This window comes from Thalassophryne amazonica, chromosome 1, assembly GCF_902500255.1.
Source record: "Thalassophryne amazonica chromosome 1, fThaAma1.1, whole genome shotgun sequence".
Classification (NCBI taxonomy): domain Eukaryota; kingdom Metazoa; phylum Chordata; class Actinopteri; order Batrachoidiformes; family Batrachoididae; genus Thalassophryne; species Thalassophryne amazonica.
This window is the reverse complement of record NC_047103.1, coordinates 160,793,563-160,815,089: the sequence shown is the minus strand read 5'-3', so window position 1 is coordinate 160,815,089 and position 21,527 is coordinate 160,793,563. Positions and strand designations below refer to the sequence as shown.

The 21,527-nt window shown below is 41.2% G+C and overlaps 1 protein-coding gene across 1 annotated transcript in view; it reads right to left on the bottom strand.

Annotated features, from left to right (window-relative positions):
- LOC117516893 (radixin-like) overlaps window positions 1-21,311 on the bottom strand; it is a 66,875-nt gene extending 45,564 nt beyond the window's left edge. The window contains exons 1-2 of the mRNA XM_034177780.1: window positions 21,175-21,311; window positions 10,803-10,883 (exon numbers count right to left, since the gene is read on the bottom strand). Of these exons, the coding sequence (XP_034033671.1) occupies window positions 10,803-10,814 (12 nt within the window). The 5' untranslated portion in view covers window positions 10,815-10,883; window positions 21,175-21,311. The remainder of the gene's footprint in view (window positions 1-10,802; window positions 10,884-21,174) is intronic.
- Between the last annotated feature and the right edge of the window lie 216 nt (window positions 21,312-21,527).

Here is a 21,527-nt window from a genome sequence, read left to right as displayed (position 1 = left end):
CAAATATCAAAAATACACAATAAAATCAAAGTTTAAAATTAAGAATTAAAACGCTACGAACTTTTAGCCTGACCAACGGTGACAGGTAGTGCTTTAAAATGTGATAAAATATGATTAAATTCCACCATCTTGATCAACTCTGACAATTTCAGCTTCTCCTTGATATTATTCAAGGAGAAGGGAGCAGAGTATTTAAGGGCTTTTTTTTTGCCAAGTTCAGTTGTGACTTTGGGGACGAACAGCTGAACAATATCGCATGAATACCTTGAGGATTTAGGTTCCGAACCATACCGTTTGCATTTCTTAATGATTGCAGTGTTTCCCATAAAACACCAAAGCCCTGACAGCCTCCAGGTCATTTTTTAAGGCATACCAAAAAGCACCAACACCCATTAATTTGTAAATTATTTTGGTCTATCTTTTGGTTTTTTTCCTTCCTGATGTGCAGGGTCACATTTCAATCAAACACTTGTTAACCACTTCTTATAGACTAAAGTGATTTGCACACAAAAACATAACAGTTACACAAATATTGTCTACAATAGTTTTCAGTGATGTAAAGCTACAGATGTTTATTTGCACCCACCTATTCCCTCTTGCACCTACTGACTTTCATCCCTCTTCTCTCTTGTGCACACCATCACCTCTTCAGGCTTGCTTCAACGTGCTCCATGCCCTCACTACAGATCACCTCTGCCATCTGCAAACATTAAAGTCCATGGAAACTCCTGTCTGATCTTGTCTGTCAACCTGGTGGTCATCACTATTGTGAACAAAAATGGTTTCAGAGCCCATCCTTGATACAAGCCCACCTCCACTTGAACACAGCGGTCATTCCTACTGTATACTTCAGCATCCTCCTACATACACTGCACCACCTTTACGTACTTCCTCATACAATATCACAACTCCTCTCTGTTCATCCAGTCATAAGCTTTCGCTATAATCTGTTTAGAGGAGCTCTGCTGAGAGGGGCATTAAGAAACACACTTCAATCAGTAGAGCTGCTAATCTGGTCTGCTTGGCTCCGAGCAACTGTCTGTCCTCTGATGCACCGCCCCTAGGGTGTGGTAAGAATGAAGTGAATGAGGGAAAACCACCATTCACAAACATAAATATTTATCATCCTTTCAGAAGAGGTGACCCCGTGTGTGGCAAAGAATCAAGCATCTTTTATGACAGTAGTAGTCATTAAGGGGAAAGACACTTTTGTGCTGCAGAATTGAGCCAAACTTGGCATAGATATACTTTGACTGTTTGACAGTTGAGTTTCTGGCAAAACATTTCCCAGTCGTTGCATATTGTTGGTTGTTGTTTGTTTTTCAGGGTTCTAGCTAGCGCAAACTTGCGTTATGCTATAATTTTGGACCGTTACAGCGTCTGTAATCAACTGTTCCTGCAGCGCGACTCCAGTTTGAAGCTTGAATCGAAGCAATGCTTTAATTCAATGGCTTGTGGCTCTTTGTTTCGCTGCTCTTCAGAAGCGGCAAGTCCGCTTCTTAACCCCTCTGAAAGCCATTAAAATATCATGAGTCACTTTTGTGTGGATTAAAGTCACTAACTGGGACTCTTGTCTTGTTGCAGTCGAGAAACGAGAATCGTCCTCCGTTCCATTGTCACAGCTTCAAATGGTGCGCGGCTGCCGAGACCGAGTCCGCTCGGAATTAATAACTTCAAAACAAATCGCCGCTTTAAATAAAATGACACCTCTTACAAACGTTGCAATACAGACAATAAACTACAATTGACTAAAACGTTTTTCCTCCCAAAATGAGACGTCTTGCATTCTTTATAAACCTGACCTGCAGCACAGCTGCAAGAGCTCAGCTCATAGGTATGGAAAGACATTCATGCCAATAATGTCTGAAAGGAAATGCTTTTGACAAAAACAGATTTTAATTCTGTTTCTGTCCAGAGATCAAGGATCCACCATGTAGAGTTTATTATGTCCAGAGATCATGAATCCAGTAACCAATTTCATATTTATTTACTTTAAGACTCAATAAAATGTTGTTCAATTTCAACTTAATCAGCTTATAAAGTACCAAATTACAACAAAAGCCACCTCAAGGTGCCTCACACACACACACAACAGTTCAACATAAAAAAAAAAAACAAAAAAAAACAAATACCTAATTAAAAACAGACGTAAAAGAATAAAACAAAATAAAAACTACTCATAAGAAAGAGAATAAAAATAGGTTTTAAGTCTTGACTTAAATATGTCCACAGACTCCGGCTGCCACGTACTGGCTAACCCAGAATGAGACTGACCACTCAACAAACTTCCCCAGCCTTCTGGGCATGATGAAGGGACTTGGCCTGTCATACCTGGCTTTTCCCCTTTGGGTACCCCTAGAATGGCCAATTTTTAGCTTGCATTTTCAAAAGCTCCCCCCCTTAAAGTTTCATCTCATTCTCGTGAACCCAATATCATGTACGGTCTCCTTTTCTGAGCAAAGTGTATAGTCACATACATAAGCTTACATAAATGATCAGCCCCTACAAACCTCGTGACCCCTGTTAAAGCCAGCTTGTTTTAGTGATCAAGTTTGAGCAACATGTACAGAAATTAAGCAAATGTGAGAGAAATTCAAGGAAACATGATTACCGTACTCTGCTTACATTTGAAAATGGACACAAATTAGCCATTACCCTCCAAAACCATGAAGGGGGGAACTCTAAAATACAAAAACGAGGCTAAAGCAACACTCTATATTAAAATTCAAGAGAGAACATTGATTCTGGCATTTTGGACCATTTGGTGAATTTATCTGGCGTGATCCAGCATGTAGGTGCCTCACTGTTAAAGATTCAGCAGCTGAAGGTTCCTGAGATGTTACTTTTGAAAGGTTGGGAATCGAGAACCGGTTCTTTTCGAGAATCGTTAAGAAATGATTCGATCCACCACCATCAATAACCTTTTTGCTTAACGACTCCCTTATCAGTCCTTCAGAGCAGCCATTGTTTTTGAGGGTGTTTATCGGGAAAACTATCATTTCTCTATGTTGACTGCAGACCCTGCAGCGGGTCTGTAATCAACCGCTTCAACAGCGACTGTGCTTGAAGCAACGAAGCAGTGCTCTAACCCGCTGCTTCGTTGGTTCTCTGCGTTGCTTCTTTTCAGAAGCGGCAAGTCCGCTTTTTAACCACTCTCAATGCCATTAAAATATGTTAATCGTGAGGTACTTTTGTGTGGATTAAAGTCAATAACTGGGACTCTTGTCTTGCTGCTGGCAAGAAATGAGACTCGTCCTCTGTTCTGTTTGTACGGAACATTCCAAGTCAAGATAGAGTCCGTCAGAATTAATAACTTCAAAGCGAATCGCCGTTTTAAATAAAATGACACCTCTTTCCAAACGTTGTAATACAGACAACAAACCAAAACATTTTTTTCTCCCAAAATAAGACGTCATCCGTGTTTTATGAATTACATCCTGACGTGCAGTACAGCCGGCTGAGCTCAGAGGTATAGAGCTACGTTTGTGCCATTAATGTCTGAAAGTAAATGCTTTTGACAAGCTACTGATTTTGTTTATATCTATTCATGTTCAGAGATCTAGGATCCACCATGTACAGATTTTACTTATGTCCAGAGATCAAGGATCCAGTGACCAACTTCATATTTATTTACTTTAAGACTCAATAAAATGTTGTTGGCATAGAAAAACCTGTAAAGCCTACTTTTAGTACACAGAAAATTCACAGGAGGTATTGATAAGGGAATCGATAAGGCATTGGATCAACAGATAAAATCTTATCAATACCCATTAATAGTTAGGATGGACCGGTTGTCTACATAGGTGGTTGTCATCCAGGACCCAGGGTGGTTTAGTTGCGTGGTGGATGCGGCAATGTTGGGCACCAGCATAGGCTCCCAGACCCAACCTCCTCCAGTGGTGAGTCCCACTCACACACTCAAAACGTCACGCTCCTGCCCACCATTCTGTCTCTTTTACAGTGATCTACGTGGCTCTGCAACTTTGTCTGCTGCCAACTTAATGGTGGAAGAACAATGCCCTACCATTCCACATATGTGCATTTTATACAGAACAGAGAGGCACAACAGTGCAACATTCCTGCCTTGAACAGAAGCGATAAAAAAGGGGCAACTGTTGACCTCCCTCTTAAAATGCCAAAACGAGTATCTCTTAGTCAATTCAGCCAACTCCTTTTCTTTCTCTCAAGTGCCATTTTCCCTCCAACGTCATCTTCAGATTCATGAGCCCTTTGCGGACAGCGTCTTTGGTCATACTTTCTCTTCTCCTTGCTTCTGTACTTTCACTGCAACAGGATGTTGACATATACTGGGCCTCAATGTACATAGTCAGCCCCCTGCCTCCCCTTCTCAAGCAAACAGGAAAACAGTCAAAATCAGAAGTCATGAAGGGCCATCTTTCTGTAGGGTTCCAGCCATTCCATTCCACCGCCCCTCTTCCTAAAAACTATTTCCAGACCAAATTAATGTCCAGTGTCAAGGCATTATTAAAACTAAAACAACAACTAGCATGTTGCCCACGGGCATCCGCGGGCTCTAGATTGGGTAAAAGTTAAGTCCCTTCGGCTGCACCCTTGTTTTGCACTCAGGGTCGCCACAGCATTCCGGAGGTGGATCTGCATGTTGAACAGACAAGTTTATAAAAAGGGTAGCTGACATTTTTTTCAAGGGTGGTGAATTAAGCCAAGCTTGTATAATGAGTTACAATAGCTTGTGAGTCCAGAATTGAAAAGAGGAACGTGACCCTTTTATTTCCTGTTAATTATGTAATTTGTTTAATGTTAATTTACTATTTTAATGTAGTTATAAATTGTTTAGGTTACTATCATAAATACATTATTTTTCTATCATTACCTCTATTTTGTCATTTGATTTTTAAATGGACCACAATGGAAATAAGTGTTTTCACCTTCTTGTGTCATCCATGTATTTACACAATTATATCATGCACTTACATTGAACTTAAATGGACTGCATTTATATAGCTCTTTTCCATCTGTATCAGACACTGAAACTTACTAAATGAAATCACACACTTACGCTTTTAATATATAGATGAGTTACCACCCCTACTGCAATGGCATGCGAGTCTATCCACTAATATCCGTAGCTTCTCCAAAAATGTGTCCCATCAACATTCCTTGACCCAAAATGCATAAGCATACCAAACGGCAAATGTCAGCCGTCCATAGTTTCTCCGCGATCGAAGTTACACACATGCACGGAGAGCGTGTCTGTCTTTTCCACATTCTGCCACAAGCAGGTGCTTCTAATTTTAGACATGCACAAACAGAGACGTGGCAGAAGCTATGAAACAATACACTTTTCAGTCATAGTGCTGGCAACATGAGACTGAACTGACTCATGGTAACAGCAACATGAGACTTAACTAAACTGACAACCAACTGAACTACAAAAACCACTATAAACCAATAACACTAACACTATTAAACTAACATGAACCACAATAACATTTAAAACCCCAAACTCCCATGGTGCATTGCAGCACAACATCCACAGTTTACTGGTTAGCTAAATTTGCTAATCTATCCAAAATATTAGTCATACCAATTTATATTTTTTTTTGCAGAGATCATCCTTTATACAAAATATACAAGCAAAATTTCCTGTATATTCATTTTGTCAATTGTGTCGGTAGGATGGCCCAAGCAGAGGGTCACCCCTTTGAGTCTGGTCTGCTTGAGGTTTTTTCCTCAAATCATCAGTGCTTGCTCTAGGGCAGGGTTGGCCAGGTTCGGTCCTCGAGAGCCACCTTCCTGACACTCTTAGTTGTGTCCCTGCTCCAACACACCTGAATCCAATGAAAGGCTCATTAAAAGTCTGCTAACGAGACTTTCATTGGATTCAGGTGTGTTGGAGCAGGGAGACAACAGAGTGTCAGGAAGGTGGCTCTCAAGGACCGAACTTGGCCACCCCTGCTCTAGGGGTTGGTAAGGTTAGACCTTACTCGTGTGAAGCACCTTGAGGCAACTTTGTAGTGATTTGGCGCTATATAAATGAAATGGGGAAAAAAGAAAAAAAAAAAGCATACCAAATGCAAATGTCAGCTCTTCCCGGTTTCGGCGTGATCGAAGCCATACACACGCATGCAGTAGCCATTTGGCTATTATAATATAGATAATGGCTATATGGTTTACAATACCTGGGGTTTTCTTACTTTAATACTGTAAAGGCCAGGGTCTGCATTAGCGGTTTTGGCTACCGAGTGCTGGGGCACACTAGTTATTGAAAATGCGAGTCCCAAAGAAGAGCACCAAGTTCCGGCACCTAGAGGCTGCTTTGTTGCCTTGCAAAAGGCAACACAAACAAGAGTAAAAAGGGGCCTTGAGCAAGGTCCTTAAACCCCTAGTTGCTCCCAGTGTGTAGTGAGCACCTTGCATGGCAACACCCTGACATCGGTGTGTGAGTGCGTTTGTGTGAATGTGAGGAATAATTATAAAGTGCTTTGAGCTTCTGATACAGATGGAAAAGCGCTATCTAAATGCAGTCCATTTACCATTTATTTACTATTTAAACCATGACGCAGTCTTTTGAAATGAAATGGCCACTGGATCAAGTTATTCTTTTGATACATTCAGAAGTGGCTGGAAATTAGTTATGGTGAACCAAAATAATATAAAATAAATAATTTAAAGATTTGCAATGCACTGTTTTTAATCTATTGTAAGAGCCATGACTTGAGCAAATTTTTTATATATGACTCATACCTTATGTCATATTTCATGTCATTTGTTATGTATTAGTCAAAAATAATGTTAAAACAATCTGATATCTACCCACAGTAGCTTTAATCTGAGCATCAGAGAGCAGATATAAAGTATTTTTTTCATTCAAATCTTACACACAGCAGGCTGACCCCTCCCCCTCCTCCTACAGAAAAGTGACACAAGAGCTAATGGCAGGTAGGAAAAGTTAACAAAACGGAGATGTTATTTTAAATACCAATTTTTGAACCTTTGACGGGATGTCACAGCCTGGGGATGCGGTACATTTATATCTTGCATCCAGCCTTGATGATTTTGCGTCAGGACAGCGTCAGTGTGAACCCTGAAAGGCTCTTACAAAACAAAAACTCGATGAATGTACAAGTACTTATGATACACAACCTAGTGTTTATAGGTAACTGCATGAACTAAAGGCATTTTCACACCTAGCTCATTTGGAGCACATTTACCATGACCATAACAATCCGTTAATTTGGCGTAATTAGATAACAGTAATAATCTGATCGCTCACGTTTACATGATTTCAGTTCATTAGCTGGGTTTCTTTGGAAGTCAAGAAAGGACATATGGCAGCTCCTGAAGAAAAAGCATAGACTGTACAAAGAAACAGAGCTCTCTCTCTCTGTGTGTGTGTGTGTGTGTGTGTGTGTGTGTGTGTGTGTGTGTGTGTGTGTGTGGACATGCGTGGAGTTGATGTCCTCGCCCACGAACAGTGGAAATATGTCATGCTTTTAGGGCCCCTTCACACATAACACGACATTGGGCGAAAGATGCAGAAACCAGAAGAACATCCGCGAACCAAAAATTAAATGGGGAACTGCAAAACATTCCACCTGCTGTTGGGAGGGACACACGAACACAGTGCAAGCATGTGGAAAGTCGCGTACACAGCAGCAGAGCAAAATATAAAAAAAAAACACCACAATTTATAATACGAGGTCTGTTAGAAAAGTATCGGACCTTTTTATTTTTTGCAAAACCCTGATGGATTTGAATCACGTGTGCTTGCATGAGCCAACCTTGAACCAGAAACTGGGCGACAGCCAGGTGGAAACCATTCGGATGATTCAGACGGCTTTTGGTGACTTTTCAGTCATGTGACTATATGAGAAATTGTGGAAGAGGTGGGCATGTCAAGGCATGTCCTGTGAGACTTCAACACGGAGGTGCTTTTGCTCCCCCGTCAGCATCGGCATGAATTTCACAGCCACTCTTTTCATGGCCAAATCTTCTGTCACAGTGGAATGTACCGAAAAAGTGCTGATGTCCACCTCTTCCGCAATTTCTCGAACAGTCACGCGACGGTCCCGCATCACCACAGCGTTCATTTTGGAATGATCTGGTCATTTCAGCATGTTGATGGCCGACCGGAGCGTGGCTCGCTCTCCACCGTTGTGCGGACGTCTTTAAACTGGTTGTACTGCTCCTTAATCTGTGTGATGCCCATAGGATCATCACCGAAAGCCGTCTGAATCTTCCAAATGGTTTCCGCCTGGCTGTCGCCCAGTTTCTGGCAAAATTTGATGCAGTAGCACTGCTCCAGTCGTTACGTCTTTTTCCTTGCACTGAAAATCCGCCGAGCGCACTACACACGTCCTCACACAAAGGCTGCTTACCAACAAATGACGCAATCGACAGGCGTGAAAAAAAATTCACATGCGCACGAAGGTTCAAGGTTTGCTCATACAAGCACACGATTCAAATTCATCAGGTTTTTGCAAAAAATAAAAAGGTCTGATACTTTTCTAACAGACCTCGTACTTAATTCCTGTTATAAAGCTCAGACTTTGTGTTCGTGTGTGACACCTGGAATTTGGCCGACACCTGCCAAGAGAGGGGTCGAATGGGCATGCGCAAGGCATTCGCTGTCTTCCGGCATCATGTGTGCACGAATGGTTGTGGCGACAGGTGTACGAGGCGTTTGAGTCGGCTCCGATTTTCACGAGTGGCATGCAATTCCTCCTTTGTGCACCAGTTGGCTTCAATCGTGTTATGTGTGAAGGGGCCCTTAGCAATCTCCACTAAATTCCAAAATATTTATCTATAAACTGCACGTCAAGAAATTTGCTCTTTAGAATGCTGAAACACACAAGGAAGCACACTTGTATGTCCAAAAAAAATAAATAAATAAAAAATTTGCTAGTACGCACACCAGACACTCTGAACTTTGTGATCTGATGAAAGATGTTACGAGCCCTGACAAGACAACCGTACATCCTGCTGTACCTCTGGAAATGTGCCAATTGCTTTTACACATGCGCAAATATAAAAGAATGAAATAAAGCTAATTAATGGTACACATGCACCAAAGAAATCCAAGTATTGGGGTGAAATCCAGGTGTGTTAACATAATTTTTCATAATCGGATAACGGTCGTTACAGGATAAACCATATCGAATTTCGCTGTTTACATGACCACTTAATTGGATAACAGAAAGTAATCAGACAGAAATCAGGTGTTTAGTGTGTATGTAAACAGGGCCAATGAAACTTTTTCATTCATTTATACTGAAAAAGCAAGTCAAATATCCAAATGTCCAAGCTATATTTTATTTTCTAAAGATACTGCAGAATGAAACATGGGTTGATTTGGAGTACAGATGAGGTGTGTCAATCATTAAAATGTTACATGACCATCACGTATCCTCACAAACACATTGAAGTAATCACTGCCTTGATGCATAAAGCACAATAGACTACTGCCGCATTGTCTGGTGTGTGCAATAACTACTCTGGAAGGGCTTGAGGTGCAAAGCACTAAGTGAGCAGTTCTGGGACATGTATGCTCCGCGTAAGCTTCATGAAGATGGCTGACTCTATGGATAACAACGCAACAAATGCTTGTACTTTAGGGGTCTTGGGACTTCTATGAAATGGTAAACTTACTTTGCACCTGTGATTGGAACAGTCAATGGCACAACGATCGTTTTAGCCCATCTTTCTAGTCAGTAACACATGCTACAGTAACACTATACTGTTGCAATCTTAGAATAATGCTTTGCCTCCCCAAACTGAAAGCGGAAGTAGGCCTTCACACTTAGTTGCGCAAAAGTTATAGACCACTGAGCATGCGCATTCAACTTGTAACATGGGTCTAATCTGCCAAATTTCAGCCAGCTTCTTCAAGAGATAGCTGGAAGCTTGAAAGCTATAAGTTTACAAAGACACAAATTCCTGTTATTAACATACCAAGAAGCAACAAACTATCAAGATTCATCTGTGCCCTCCACCCACATCTGCATATGATGAATGAACAGCAGTGCTAATCCCATGCCATGAAGAAACTGCATCAAATTGGTTTTGTTTTGACATTAGTCATGTCCCAGGACTCTGGCATTCCCTCCACCCTCAGACCAACAATGACTGCAGTGTTGCAATTGTGAGGCCTGTGGGCCAGGCAGTTCACTTTACACTCTGGGACTTGTTTACTTCACACAGGAATAGGAGGAGTGGGACCAGCCACGGGGATGATATAGTCACTTTCCAGATTGCACAACAGTACAGTAGCATATAGTGACAATGACAACTCAACAGCAGATCTAAAAAGTAAATGCACCCCCCCTCCCCAAAAGAAGGCAAGAACAAGCTACTTTTACATTTGTGATTCACGTTTATCTTGAGCCAGACAGCCCAGTGTTTATTAACTTGAAGTGTTATCAGGGTTCTACCTAGCGCAAACTTGCGTTACGGCCCGTTACACTATAATTTTGGACCGTTATGCTTATTTTCAATACAGCGTAATGGGTCTGTAATCAACCATTTCTGCAGCGCGACTCCAGTTTCAAGCGTGAATTAATGAAACAATGGTTCAATTCAATGGCTCATGGCTCTTTGATTCGCTGCTCTTCAGAAACGGCAAGTCTGCTTCTTAACCCCTCTCAAAGCCATTAAAATATTATGAGTCACTTTTGTGTGTATTAAAGTCACTAACTGGGACTCGTCTTGTTGCAGTCAAGAAACGAGAATCATCCTGCTTTTCCCCTTTGGGTACCCCTACAATGGTCAATTTTTAGCTTAAATTTTCAAAAGCTGCCCCCCTTCCGATTTCATTCTCTTACCGGTTTCGGCATCTTTGCTGCCTCTCCTCGTTACACCACACAGCTGAGAGGACAGATCCGTCAAAGGATCTGTCACAGGACCTGTAAGAGAAAGACAATATTTCCATTATGTGCCAAAACTCTGCACCTGAACACTACTGTCAACAGGGTAAAATCCCCACGTAAGACGGGTTGTGTTTTTAGAACTGTTTAATGAAAAGAAGCCACCAAGAATAAGTACTACTTGCTAAACTGCAATGCTCCCATACAACTTTCAATATCACTTTTGTTGAAACACTCAATATTTGACACAAAGCAGAAAAAAAGTCCACAAACATACAGAACTTGAGGAATTAGAGAAAGCTTATGACAGAGTGTCACGAGAAAAGTTGCAATATTGTATGAGGAAGTCTGACGTTGCTCCAGTTTGAGGACCTCCTATCCCGTTCGCGCGCGCGCACATGTAAAAAAAAAAAACAAAAAAACAAAAAAAAAAAAAAAACTGGCTGCCGCTGCGGTTCCTCGCTCTCTCCCCTCAAACCAGTGACCATTTGTTTTATTATACATCTGTGTAGATAATAAAATTATCTTCACGGATGATTAGTTCGCGCGCACGTAAAAAAAACAAAAAAAACACTGTCTGCTGCTGCTCTCCCCTCAAACTCTCCCCAGAGAGAAAGCGTCTGACACATCAGAGGAGGAGTTTTAAGATTGATATAAGACTGACTTCTGGTTGTGCAAGTAATTTTTTTGTTACTAGCACCAGTGAAAGTAGGTTAAAAAAATGTATTTCGACCCCTATAACAGATATTTACACAGAAAGATGTAAGACAAAGATTTTTTTAACTTTTAATTTAATACGTACCATAAATGCTTTTTTTCCCTGAAGGTGACACGTAAATATTGATGCGCATGTCACCCAGCTTGCACGTACGGTGTCTCCGCTCCACACAGAGAACTAAGTAGTTTTTACCTCTTTTTTTTTAGATTTCATCACGTGCAGCCAGGATTGGATGGAGTCTGTGGTAAATGAGACCTTAATGAGGTGCTGTGACTTTTTCAACTTGTTGCACCAAGACAGAGACCCGGTGGGGAAGGGTGGGGGGAGAAGGCTCTGCTCCGCTAACTGATCTGATGGCACAACTCTGGCACAAACTGCTGGAGAGGGACTTTTCTTCAGCCACTACAAGGAATTAAAAGTATGATTAATCCACTAAAACAAACAGGTAAGACCTTATATGTAGGGCTGAAACGATTAGTAGAGTAACTTGAATAATTTGATTACAAAAAAACTGTCCGAGGCAAATTCTGTGCCTCAAAGCTAGTACATATACCAGGCCTGTGTGTGGTGCTGTAACGTCGCCAGAAAAAGACAGAAGAAGACTAGGGCATGACAATAAGCCGTGTAAATGCTAATCAAATTAGCACATAAAGCTACCACTTTCCAACATGACAGAGTAAAATTAAGCCTTTTAAGCGAAAGAGGGTCCGCGCTGATCATCTGAAATAGACGGACTGCGCATTTAAAGTGAAGCTATGTGTTTGTCTATTTTTTTAAAAACACGTTTCGCTCCATGTGGGGAGTGACTATTGACTGGGCGGCCGGCTGCCGTCTCTCTCTGCCCGGTGCGATAGGCTGGACGAGTCACAGCTCTGTCCCCGGCTCCAATGACAAACACTTTCTGGAAGATCCTTTCAGCAAAAGTCTACTCTTTCTTCTGTGTTTTGCTGACTCACACTGAATGTTTCACTTTTTAATTAATGCCTTTTTGTGCAACACGTAGTGCTTCACAAACACGTTAACTTAAATAAAATAATAATAATAAAAAAAACTGACTGCGATTCTTGCATGTTCAACCTTCAGCTGAAATGCATCTGCTGAATTGCAGAGAAAGAGGGATAATAAAAGACGCAGGGACCCAGTCCACCAACCTTTAAGCTGCGTTTACACATGACAGCAAGTCACGAATGCCACGAAGTATACATTCTTGGCCGCTGATCACAAATGTGATGATTCGGGGCAGAGGCGTCAGGTGTCCTCAGGAACTGCTGCAACTGTTACCACGCGTTATGATTAATGGCACGTGTTGCTGGAGAATTATCAGGAACCACTACGCACAGTCACGAATAATGTTCCGCGTTGCTATTGCGCGTAACAATGCACTGTTAAGTTCTGTCACGTTGTGAAGAGGCAAACTGTCTCCACACACACACACCCAGAAGAACTTTGTGACTGCATGCTTAGTTGGGCTCTGTGCCATGGAGTGGCGCAGAGAGGAGGAGGAGATGGAGAGAGCCAGATGTGTGGCTCCATGCGGCTCTCGTCTCAAGTTTTCCCAAACATCAGGCACATGCAGCAGGTGGAACACCCGCAGGAGCGCACTGATGAGTATTGGAACGAGACTTAGTTGACTTGGCATCACTGTCCTTCAGCATACTGCAACAATGAAACTCAACGTGGTGCAGCAGGGTTTAATTGTTCGCACGTCAGAGAAGAACGCGGTCACGCTCTATTAAGGATCACCACTAATCAAGACGGATCAAAATGCTCAGTTGCGACCTCCACGACATGAGACGAAATGAGGGTGGCGCATGACATTCATGGAAGTTTCTTTGACAGCCAAAAACACGCTCTACGAAAATCACGAATATCACACACCAACACGCACTATTAAGAAACCTATTCAGATGCGTTAAGTCACATTAAGAATGTCAGGAATGTGCCAAGAATGAGGAAAATATGACATTCGTACGTGTCCTGCCTATGTGTAAATGCAGCATAAAAAAAGGTCAAATTTTACAAGTTGGGCAAAAAAAAAAAAAGAAAAACAGAAACTATATCCCACTGCTATTTCAGCAAAATGTTATTTTAGCTATTTTGCCATTTGTGTCCAAATAAAGCTTTTTGCATGGGAGCGCTCAGGTTGTGCAGATTTTGGCTTTGGTATTTTTTCTTTTTTGATCCAGCATGCCTTGTTTTTTTGTTTTTTTTTAAACACATCTTGGATATGCATGTCTCTTCTGATTAACTAAGATTTTGGCAGCGACATTGTGCCATTGCTTAGGGAGAGCCTGGTAGACTATTGATGTTTAAAAACGCAAAAGAACTTTTTATCTGATTACTCGATTAAACGCCAGAATAATCGACAGAATAATCTATTACTAAAATAATCGATAGCTGCAGCCCTATTATATTCACACTGTGTGTGAATTTACACCGCATGAGGACCGCAGCTTTCAGGAAATCATTTGACAGCATCAACTGACGTATTTCGACTTAGGAGAAAGCCTGTAAAAATTCAATAAATTAGCCGCCTCGTCGTTTTAGCTGCAGTGTTCAAAGCGTGTGAAAAAAGTAGCAGCTTATAGTCCGGAAATTATGGTAGTGAACTCCACCCTCAGCAGAAAAAAGAAAGTCACAATTAAGGTGTGGAGAAGCGCTTCACCCAGCTTAGCATTAACATAAATAAATGTCTGCAGGGTATGCCTTTCTAAAAAGCTGATAAAAGATGTCACCCTCACTAGAAAAATATAGGTCAATCCAACCTGCTCTCATAAATTAGTTTTAACTGTCTCTATGTTGACATGTCAGCAAATACAAGGTTCTCACCCCGTGATTCAATGTTACATTGCAGTCTGCATGTACCAAAATTGGAGTCTAAGTCAAACAAATCCATGTTGCACAGTGTGGCTTGCAGTGAACTCATAAGACTGCGGAAATTTCACAGTGTATACCAGGCTTTAGTTTTTTTTGTTTGTTTTTTTTTTTCATTTCAACTTGTACTTCCTTCCTTCATGAAACCCCTGCTCGGCCCCATCAGTCGCTATAATTGCGAGAGAAAACAGTGTCATGCAAAGTCTCAGCCATCCACTGATGTTTGGGGATGTTCTCATGCCTGAAAATCCCTTTAATATCAGTGTGATCAACATTCAGGACAATCTTGTGTGAAAGGGGTACTGCATCTTGGTGTAATGATGATGTAATGACTCTTTGGTGGAACCAAATGTTTATTCGTAGCACTAATATTCCAAAATCTTGAAGGCATCCGGTTACGGCTGGGCAATATGACCTAAAATTCATATTGTATCAATTGAATCCCTTCACGGTAACGGTATATAATTGCGATATAAACTTAAGTGTAAAAGTTATAATGGGAGGTGTTTCTCTCCCGTACTTTTCTGCTCTGGGTGTGAAATGTTTAGTTATTCCTCGGCCTCCTTTAGCAGTAACGGTACTTGTAATAAGTGCAGCTTATTCGTAGCTTTGGAGGCCAGGCTGGGCGAATTGGAGACTCGGCTCCACACCGTGGAAAATTCTACAGCTAGCCAGGCCCCTGTAGTCGGTGCGGACCAAGGTAGCTTAGCTGCCGCTAGTTCCCCCCTGGCAGATCCCGGGCAGTCGGGAAAGCAGGCTGACTGGGTGACTGTGAGGAGGAAGCGTAGCCCTAAACAGAAGCCCCGTGTACACCGTCAACCCATTCACATCTCTAACCGTTTTTCCCCACTCGACGATACACTCGCCGAGGATCAAACTCTGGTTATTGGCGACTCTGTTTTGAGAAATGGGAAGTTAGCGACACCAGCAACCATTGTCAATTGTCTTCCGGGAGCCAGAGCAGGCGACATCGAAGGACATTTGAAATTGCTGGCTAAGGCTAAGCGTAAATTTGGTAAGATTGTAATTCACGTCGGCAGTAATGACACTCGGTTACGCCAATCGGAGGTCACTAAAATTAACATTAAATCGGTGTGTAACTTTGCAAAAACAATGTTGGACTCTGTTGTTTTCTCTGGGCCCCTCCCCAATCAGACCGGGAGTGACATGTTTAGCCGCATGTTCTCCTTGAATTGCTGGCTGTCTGAGTGGTGTCCAAAAAATGAGGTGGGCTTCATTGATAATTGGCAAAGCTTCTGGGGAAAACCTGGTCTTGTTAGGAGAGACGGCATCCATCCCACTTTAGATGGAGCAGCTCTCATTTCTAGAAATCTGGCCAATTTTCTTGGATCCTCCAAACTGTGACTGTCCAGCGTTGGGACCAGGAGGCAGAGCTGTGGTCTTATACACCTCTCTGCAGCTTCTCTCCCCCTGCCATCCCCTCGTTGCCCCATCCCCGTAGAGACGGTGCCTGCTCCCAGACCACCAATAACCAGCAAAAATCTATTTAAGCATAAAAATTCAAAAAGAAAAAATAATATAGCACCTTCAATTGCACCACAGACTAAAACAGTTAAATGTGGTCTATTAAACATTAGGTCTCTCTCTTCTAAGTCCCTGTTGGTAAATGATATAATAATTGATCAACGTATTGATTTATTCTGCCTAACAGAAACCTGGTTACAGCAGGATGAATATGTTAGTTTAAATGAGTCAACACCCCCGAGTCACACTAACTGTCAGAATGCTCGTAGCACGGGCCGTGGCGGAGGATTAGCAGCAATCTTCCATTCCAGCTTATTAATTAATCAAAAACCTAGACAGAGCTTTAATTCATTTGAAAGCTTGACTCTTAGTCTTGTCCATCCAAATTGGAAGTCCCAAAAAACAGTTTTATTTGTTATTATCTATCGTCCACCTGGTCGTTACTGTGAGTTTCTCTGTGAATTTTCAGACCTTTTGTCTGACTTAGTGCTTAGCTCAGATAAGATAATTATAGTGGGCGATTTTAATATCCACACAGACGCTGAGAATGACAGCCTCAACACTGCATTTAATCTATTATTAGACTATCGGCTTTGCTCAAAAAGTAAATGAGTCCACCCACCACTTTAATCATATCTTAGATCTTGTTCTGACTTATGGTATGGAAATAGAAGACTTAACAGTATTCCCTGAAAACTCCCTTCTGTCTGATCATTTTTTAATAACATTTACATTTACCCTGATGGACTACCCTGCAGTGGGGAATAAGTTTCATTACACTAGAAGTCTTTCAGAAAGCGCTGTAACTAGGTTTAAGGATATGATTCCTTCGTTATGTTCTCTAATGTCATATACCAACACAGAGCAGAGTAGCTACCTAAACTCTGTAAGGGAGTTAGAGTATCTCGTCAATAGTTTTACATCCTCTTTGAAGACAACTTTGGATGCTGTAGCTCCTCTGAAAAAGAGAGCTTTAAATCAGAAGTGTCTGACTCCGTGGTATAACTCACAAACTCGTAGCTTAAAGCAGATAACCCGTAAGTTGGAGAGGAAATGGCGTCTCACTAATTTAGAAGATCTTCACTTAGCCTGGAAAAAGAGTTTGTTGCTCTATAAAAAAGCCCTCCGTAAAGCTAGGACATCTTTCTACTCATCACTAATTGAAGAAAATAAGAATAACCTCAGGTTTCTTTTCAGCACTGTAGCTAGGCTGACAAAGAGTCAGAGCTCTATTGAGCTGAGTATTCCATTAATTTTAACTAGTAATGACTTCATGACTTTCTTTGCTAACAAAATTTTGACTATTAGAGAAAAAATTACTCATAACCATCCCAAAGATGTATCGTTATCTTTGGCTGCTTTCAGTGATGCCGGTATTTGGTTAGACTCTTTCTCTCCGGTTGTTCTGTCTGAGTTATTTTCATTGGTTGCTTCGTCCAAACCATCGGCATGTTTATTGGACCCCATTCCTGCCAGGCTGCTCAAGGAAGTCCTACCATTATTTAATGCTTCAATCTTAAATATGATCAATCTATCTTTGTTAGTTGGTTATGTACCACAGGCCTTTAAGGTGGCAGTAATTAAACCATTACTTAAAAAGCCATCACTTGACCCAGCTATCTTAGCTAATTATAGGCCAATTTCCAACCTTCCTTTTCTCTCAAAGATTCTTGAGAGGGTAGTTGTAAAACAGCTAACTGATCACCTGCAGAGGAATGGTCTATTTGAAGAGTTTCAGTCAGGTTTTAGAATTCATCATAGTACAGAAACAGCATTAGTGAAGGTTACAAATGATCTTCTTATGGCTTCGGACAGTGGACTTATCTCTGTGCTTGTTCTGTTGGACCTCAGTGCTGCTTTTGATACTGTTGACCATAAAATTTTATTACAGAGATTAGAGCATGTCATAGGTATTAAAGGCACTGCGCTGTGGTGGTTTGAATCATATTTGTCTAATAGATTACAATTTGTTCATGTAAATGGGGAATCTTCTTCACAGACTAAAGTTAATTATGGAGTTCCACAAGGTTCTGTGCTAGGACCAATTTTATTCACTTTATACATGCTTCCCTTAGGCAGTATTATTAGACGGTATTGCTTAAATTTTCATTGTTACGCAGATGATACCCAGCTTTATCTATCCATGAAGCCAGAGGATACACACCAATTAGCTAAACTGCAGGATTGTCTTACAGACATAAAGACATGGATGACCTCTAATTTCCTGCTTTTAAACTCAGATAAAACTGAAGTTATTGTACTTGGCCCCACAAATCTTAGAAGCATGGTGTCTAACCAGATCGTTACTCTGGATGGCATTTCCCTGATCTCTAGTAATACTGTGAGAAATCTTGGAGTCATTTTTGATCAGGATATGTCATTCAAAGCGCATATTAAACAAATATGTAGGACTGCCTTTTTGCATTTACACAATATCTCTAAAATCAGAAAGGTCTTGTCTCAGAGTGATGCTGAAAAACTAATTCATGCATTTATTTCCTCTAGGCTGGACTATTGTAATTCATTATTATCAGGTTGTCCTAAAAGTTCCCTAAAAAGCCTTCAGTTGGTTCAGAATGCTGCAGCTAGAGTACTGACGGGGACTAGCAGGAGAGAGCATATCTCACCCGTGTTGGCCTCTCTTCATTGGCTTCCTGTTAATTCTAGAATAGAATTTAAAATTCTTCTTCTTACTTATAAGGTTTTGAATAATCAGGTCCCATCTTATCTTAGGGACCTCGTAGTACCATATTACCCCATTAGAGCGCTTCGTTCTCAGACTGCGGGCTTACTTGTAGTTCCTAGGGTTTGTAAGAGTAGAATGGGAGGCAGAGCCTTCAGCTTTCAGGCTCCTCTCCTGTGGAACCAGCTCCCAATTCAGATCAGGGAGACAGATACCCTCTCTACTTTTAAGATTAGGCTTAAAACTTTCCTTTTCGCTAAGGCTTATAGTTAGGGCTGGATCGGGTGACCCTGGACCATCCCTTGGTTATGCTGCTTTAGACGTAGATTGTGGGGGGGTTCCCATGATGCACTGTTTCTTTCTCTTTTTGCTCCGTATGCATCACTCTGCATTTAATCATTAGTGATCGATCTCTGCCCCCCTTCACGGCATGTCTTTTTCCTGGTTTTTTCCCTCAGCCCCAACCAGTCTCAGCAGAAGACTGCCCCTCCCTGAGCCTGGTTCTGCTGGAGGTTTCTTCCTGTTAAAAGGGAGTTTTTCCTTCCCACTGTTGCCAAGTGCTTGCTCATAGGGGGTCGTTTTGACCGTTGGGGTTTTTCATAATTATTGTATGGCCTTGCCTTGCAATATGGAGCGCCTTGGGGCAACTGTTTGTTGTGATTTGGCGCTATATAAGAAAAAAGTTGATTGATTGATTGATATAGTCCCTTAGCAAAGCTAAATTGATAAAGAAAAAAAGATACATTTATTGTGCAATTCTCAAAACCATAGCTACAATTTGCCAGAAGGTACATCTAAGATGCAAGCCCAGATTTGATGTTTTGGTGAAAGAATTAAATACATTTATTTATTGCTAGATGGCACACCCGCTCCAAATAACATGAACCATTTTCAGGACAGAGGCATTTCCTCCTTTCAAAAACGCAACAAGAAACCCAAAAATAAATAAATAAATAAATGTGCTTAATTTACTCATATTTTAAGTCAGTCTGGGTAAGCCATCGTTCCCTGGCTGATTTTGTCTTTATTCTCCCGGTTAAAAAAAACCTTGCGTTATTTAATGTGGCCCTTTCTCAAATGTTTGATTCCGGTCATGACGGCACGTCGCCCCCGCCCACAATGTCAGCTGAATGAAATGAACGAACAACAGCTTTGCGGTGTTCAGCAGACATGTCCGCGACAGAACTCCTGTTTAGCTGACTGCTAAGTTTGGAAGACACTGCTCGAAACACTCATCTCAGTGAGACACATAGCTCAGAACACCCCCCACCCCCAACTCTGTCTGCAACAAAGGAGCGACGTTTCACAGAGTTTTCCTGGATTGTAAAACTCGCGTTATGCAATTAGTCGGTGGAGTGCAAATCGCTACTGTAGGCCAAATTTATATAATTTATATTGTGTACCACCTATACCACATAGTACTACATTCAGTTTATTTTCCAACTTGCTGTTTTGTTGTCCATTCGGCTGCTCCCGTTGGGTTCGGGGTCACCACAGCGGATACAGATCCGCATTGGCATGTGGCACAGGTTTTACGCCGGATGCCCTTCCTGACGCAACTCCAGTGTAACCTGGAGAAACACTCACAGCCGCTGGTGTTCCAAAGAGGTCTTCCATCCAAGTACTAACCAGGACCCGCACTGCTTAGCTTCTGAGATCTGACGGGATCACTGACACAGAGCAGACATACCGGCTGCATTTTCCAACTTGCTGTGCTTTGTGGAAAATGAAACCCATTTATCTCATGTGTGACATCATTTCCAGTTACATGCGCTCTACTGAGGGCCCCTCTAGTTTGATATGCATCATACATAAAACTACCTTGTCAACAGATTATTAGCGGATTTTGAGAGCATTCGTGGACTTCTATTATTTTTAAACAAATCACTACAAACATAATTAGGAAGCTAATATTCACAGACAAGGTCTAGGCAGTCCAGAGTCTAAAATAATTTGTAATTAAGGCACTGATTGAAACTGTACACATCATGATACTGTCAACAAAGGATGAAAATAATTAGAACAAATCATGACCCAACTGTGATAAAAGAATTCTAGTAAGCTTAAACTGAGGCAAGTGCTCTGGAAAAAGGCACTTAATTAGATTTTGACGCTGCTGTAATTTTAAGCACAATGTGTGAATTTATAGCCTGTGGGGAGAACAACGCCAGCCGATAATATATTAATAATAATAATAAAAAAAAAAAAACTAAAATTCACACGTGTGTAAAAAGCGTTTTACAATCCTGACCGACTTTTAAAGGACGTTGACAGCTTTTAGCTAGTTAGCGGGTGTCGTCTACATAACGGGACAAGACGGCCGTGACTTCAACTCTATGTGAAGTTTTAAAGCAGAAACTGTTGCCGTCTTCATTAAATTCACTCAATTTGCCACAAAAACAAACAGTTCACGACTTCACATAAGGACTTGATGCAAATGAGCGTTTTCAAGCAAATTAAGAGGCACAAATTGGTCGCCGTCTAAAATTTAAATTAGCCCAACACGAGGATATCCGCTATTGCATCAAACTTGAAGAAGCTCATATTTTAGGAAAAAAGAGACAACTCACCAGAGCACGTCTGTAAGTCGATAAGAAACAACAATAAAAGAAGCTCACTTCAAGTACAAAAACCCAGAGAGAGAGAGACGACAAGCAATCTTCAGTTACCCTTTATCTCTACGTGTTGTCTGGTTAAATAAATTCCGACAGACATGAGGGGAAAAAAACCGCTGAACTCTCAAGAGGCGATTTTTGTGTATGAAGTGACACGAAAAATAACATGGCAACGTCCGGTGTTTTCTTTAAAAATAAAAGTTAAATATAAAAAAAAAAAAGAAAAAGTTCAGAACGCAGTATGCTTAACCGATTTTCTATGAAGTCGTACTACAAAATGATAATAAATAAAAATGCATTGTTTAATT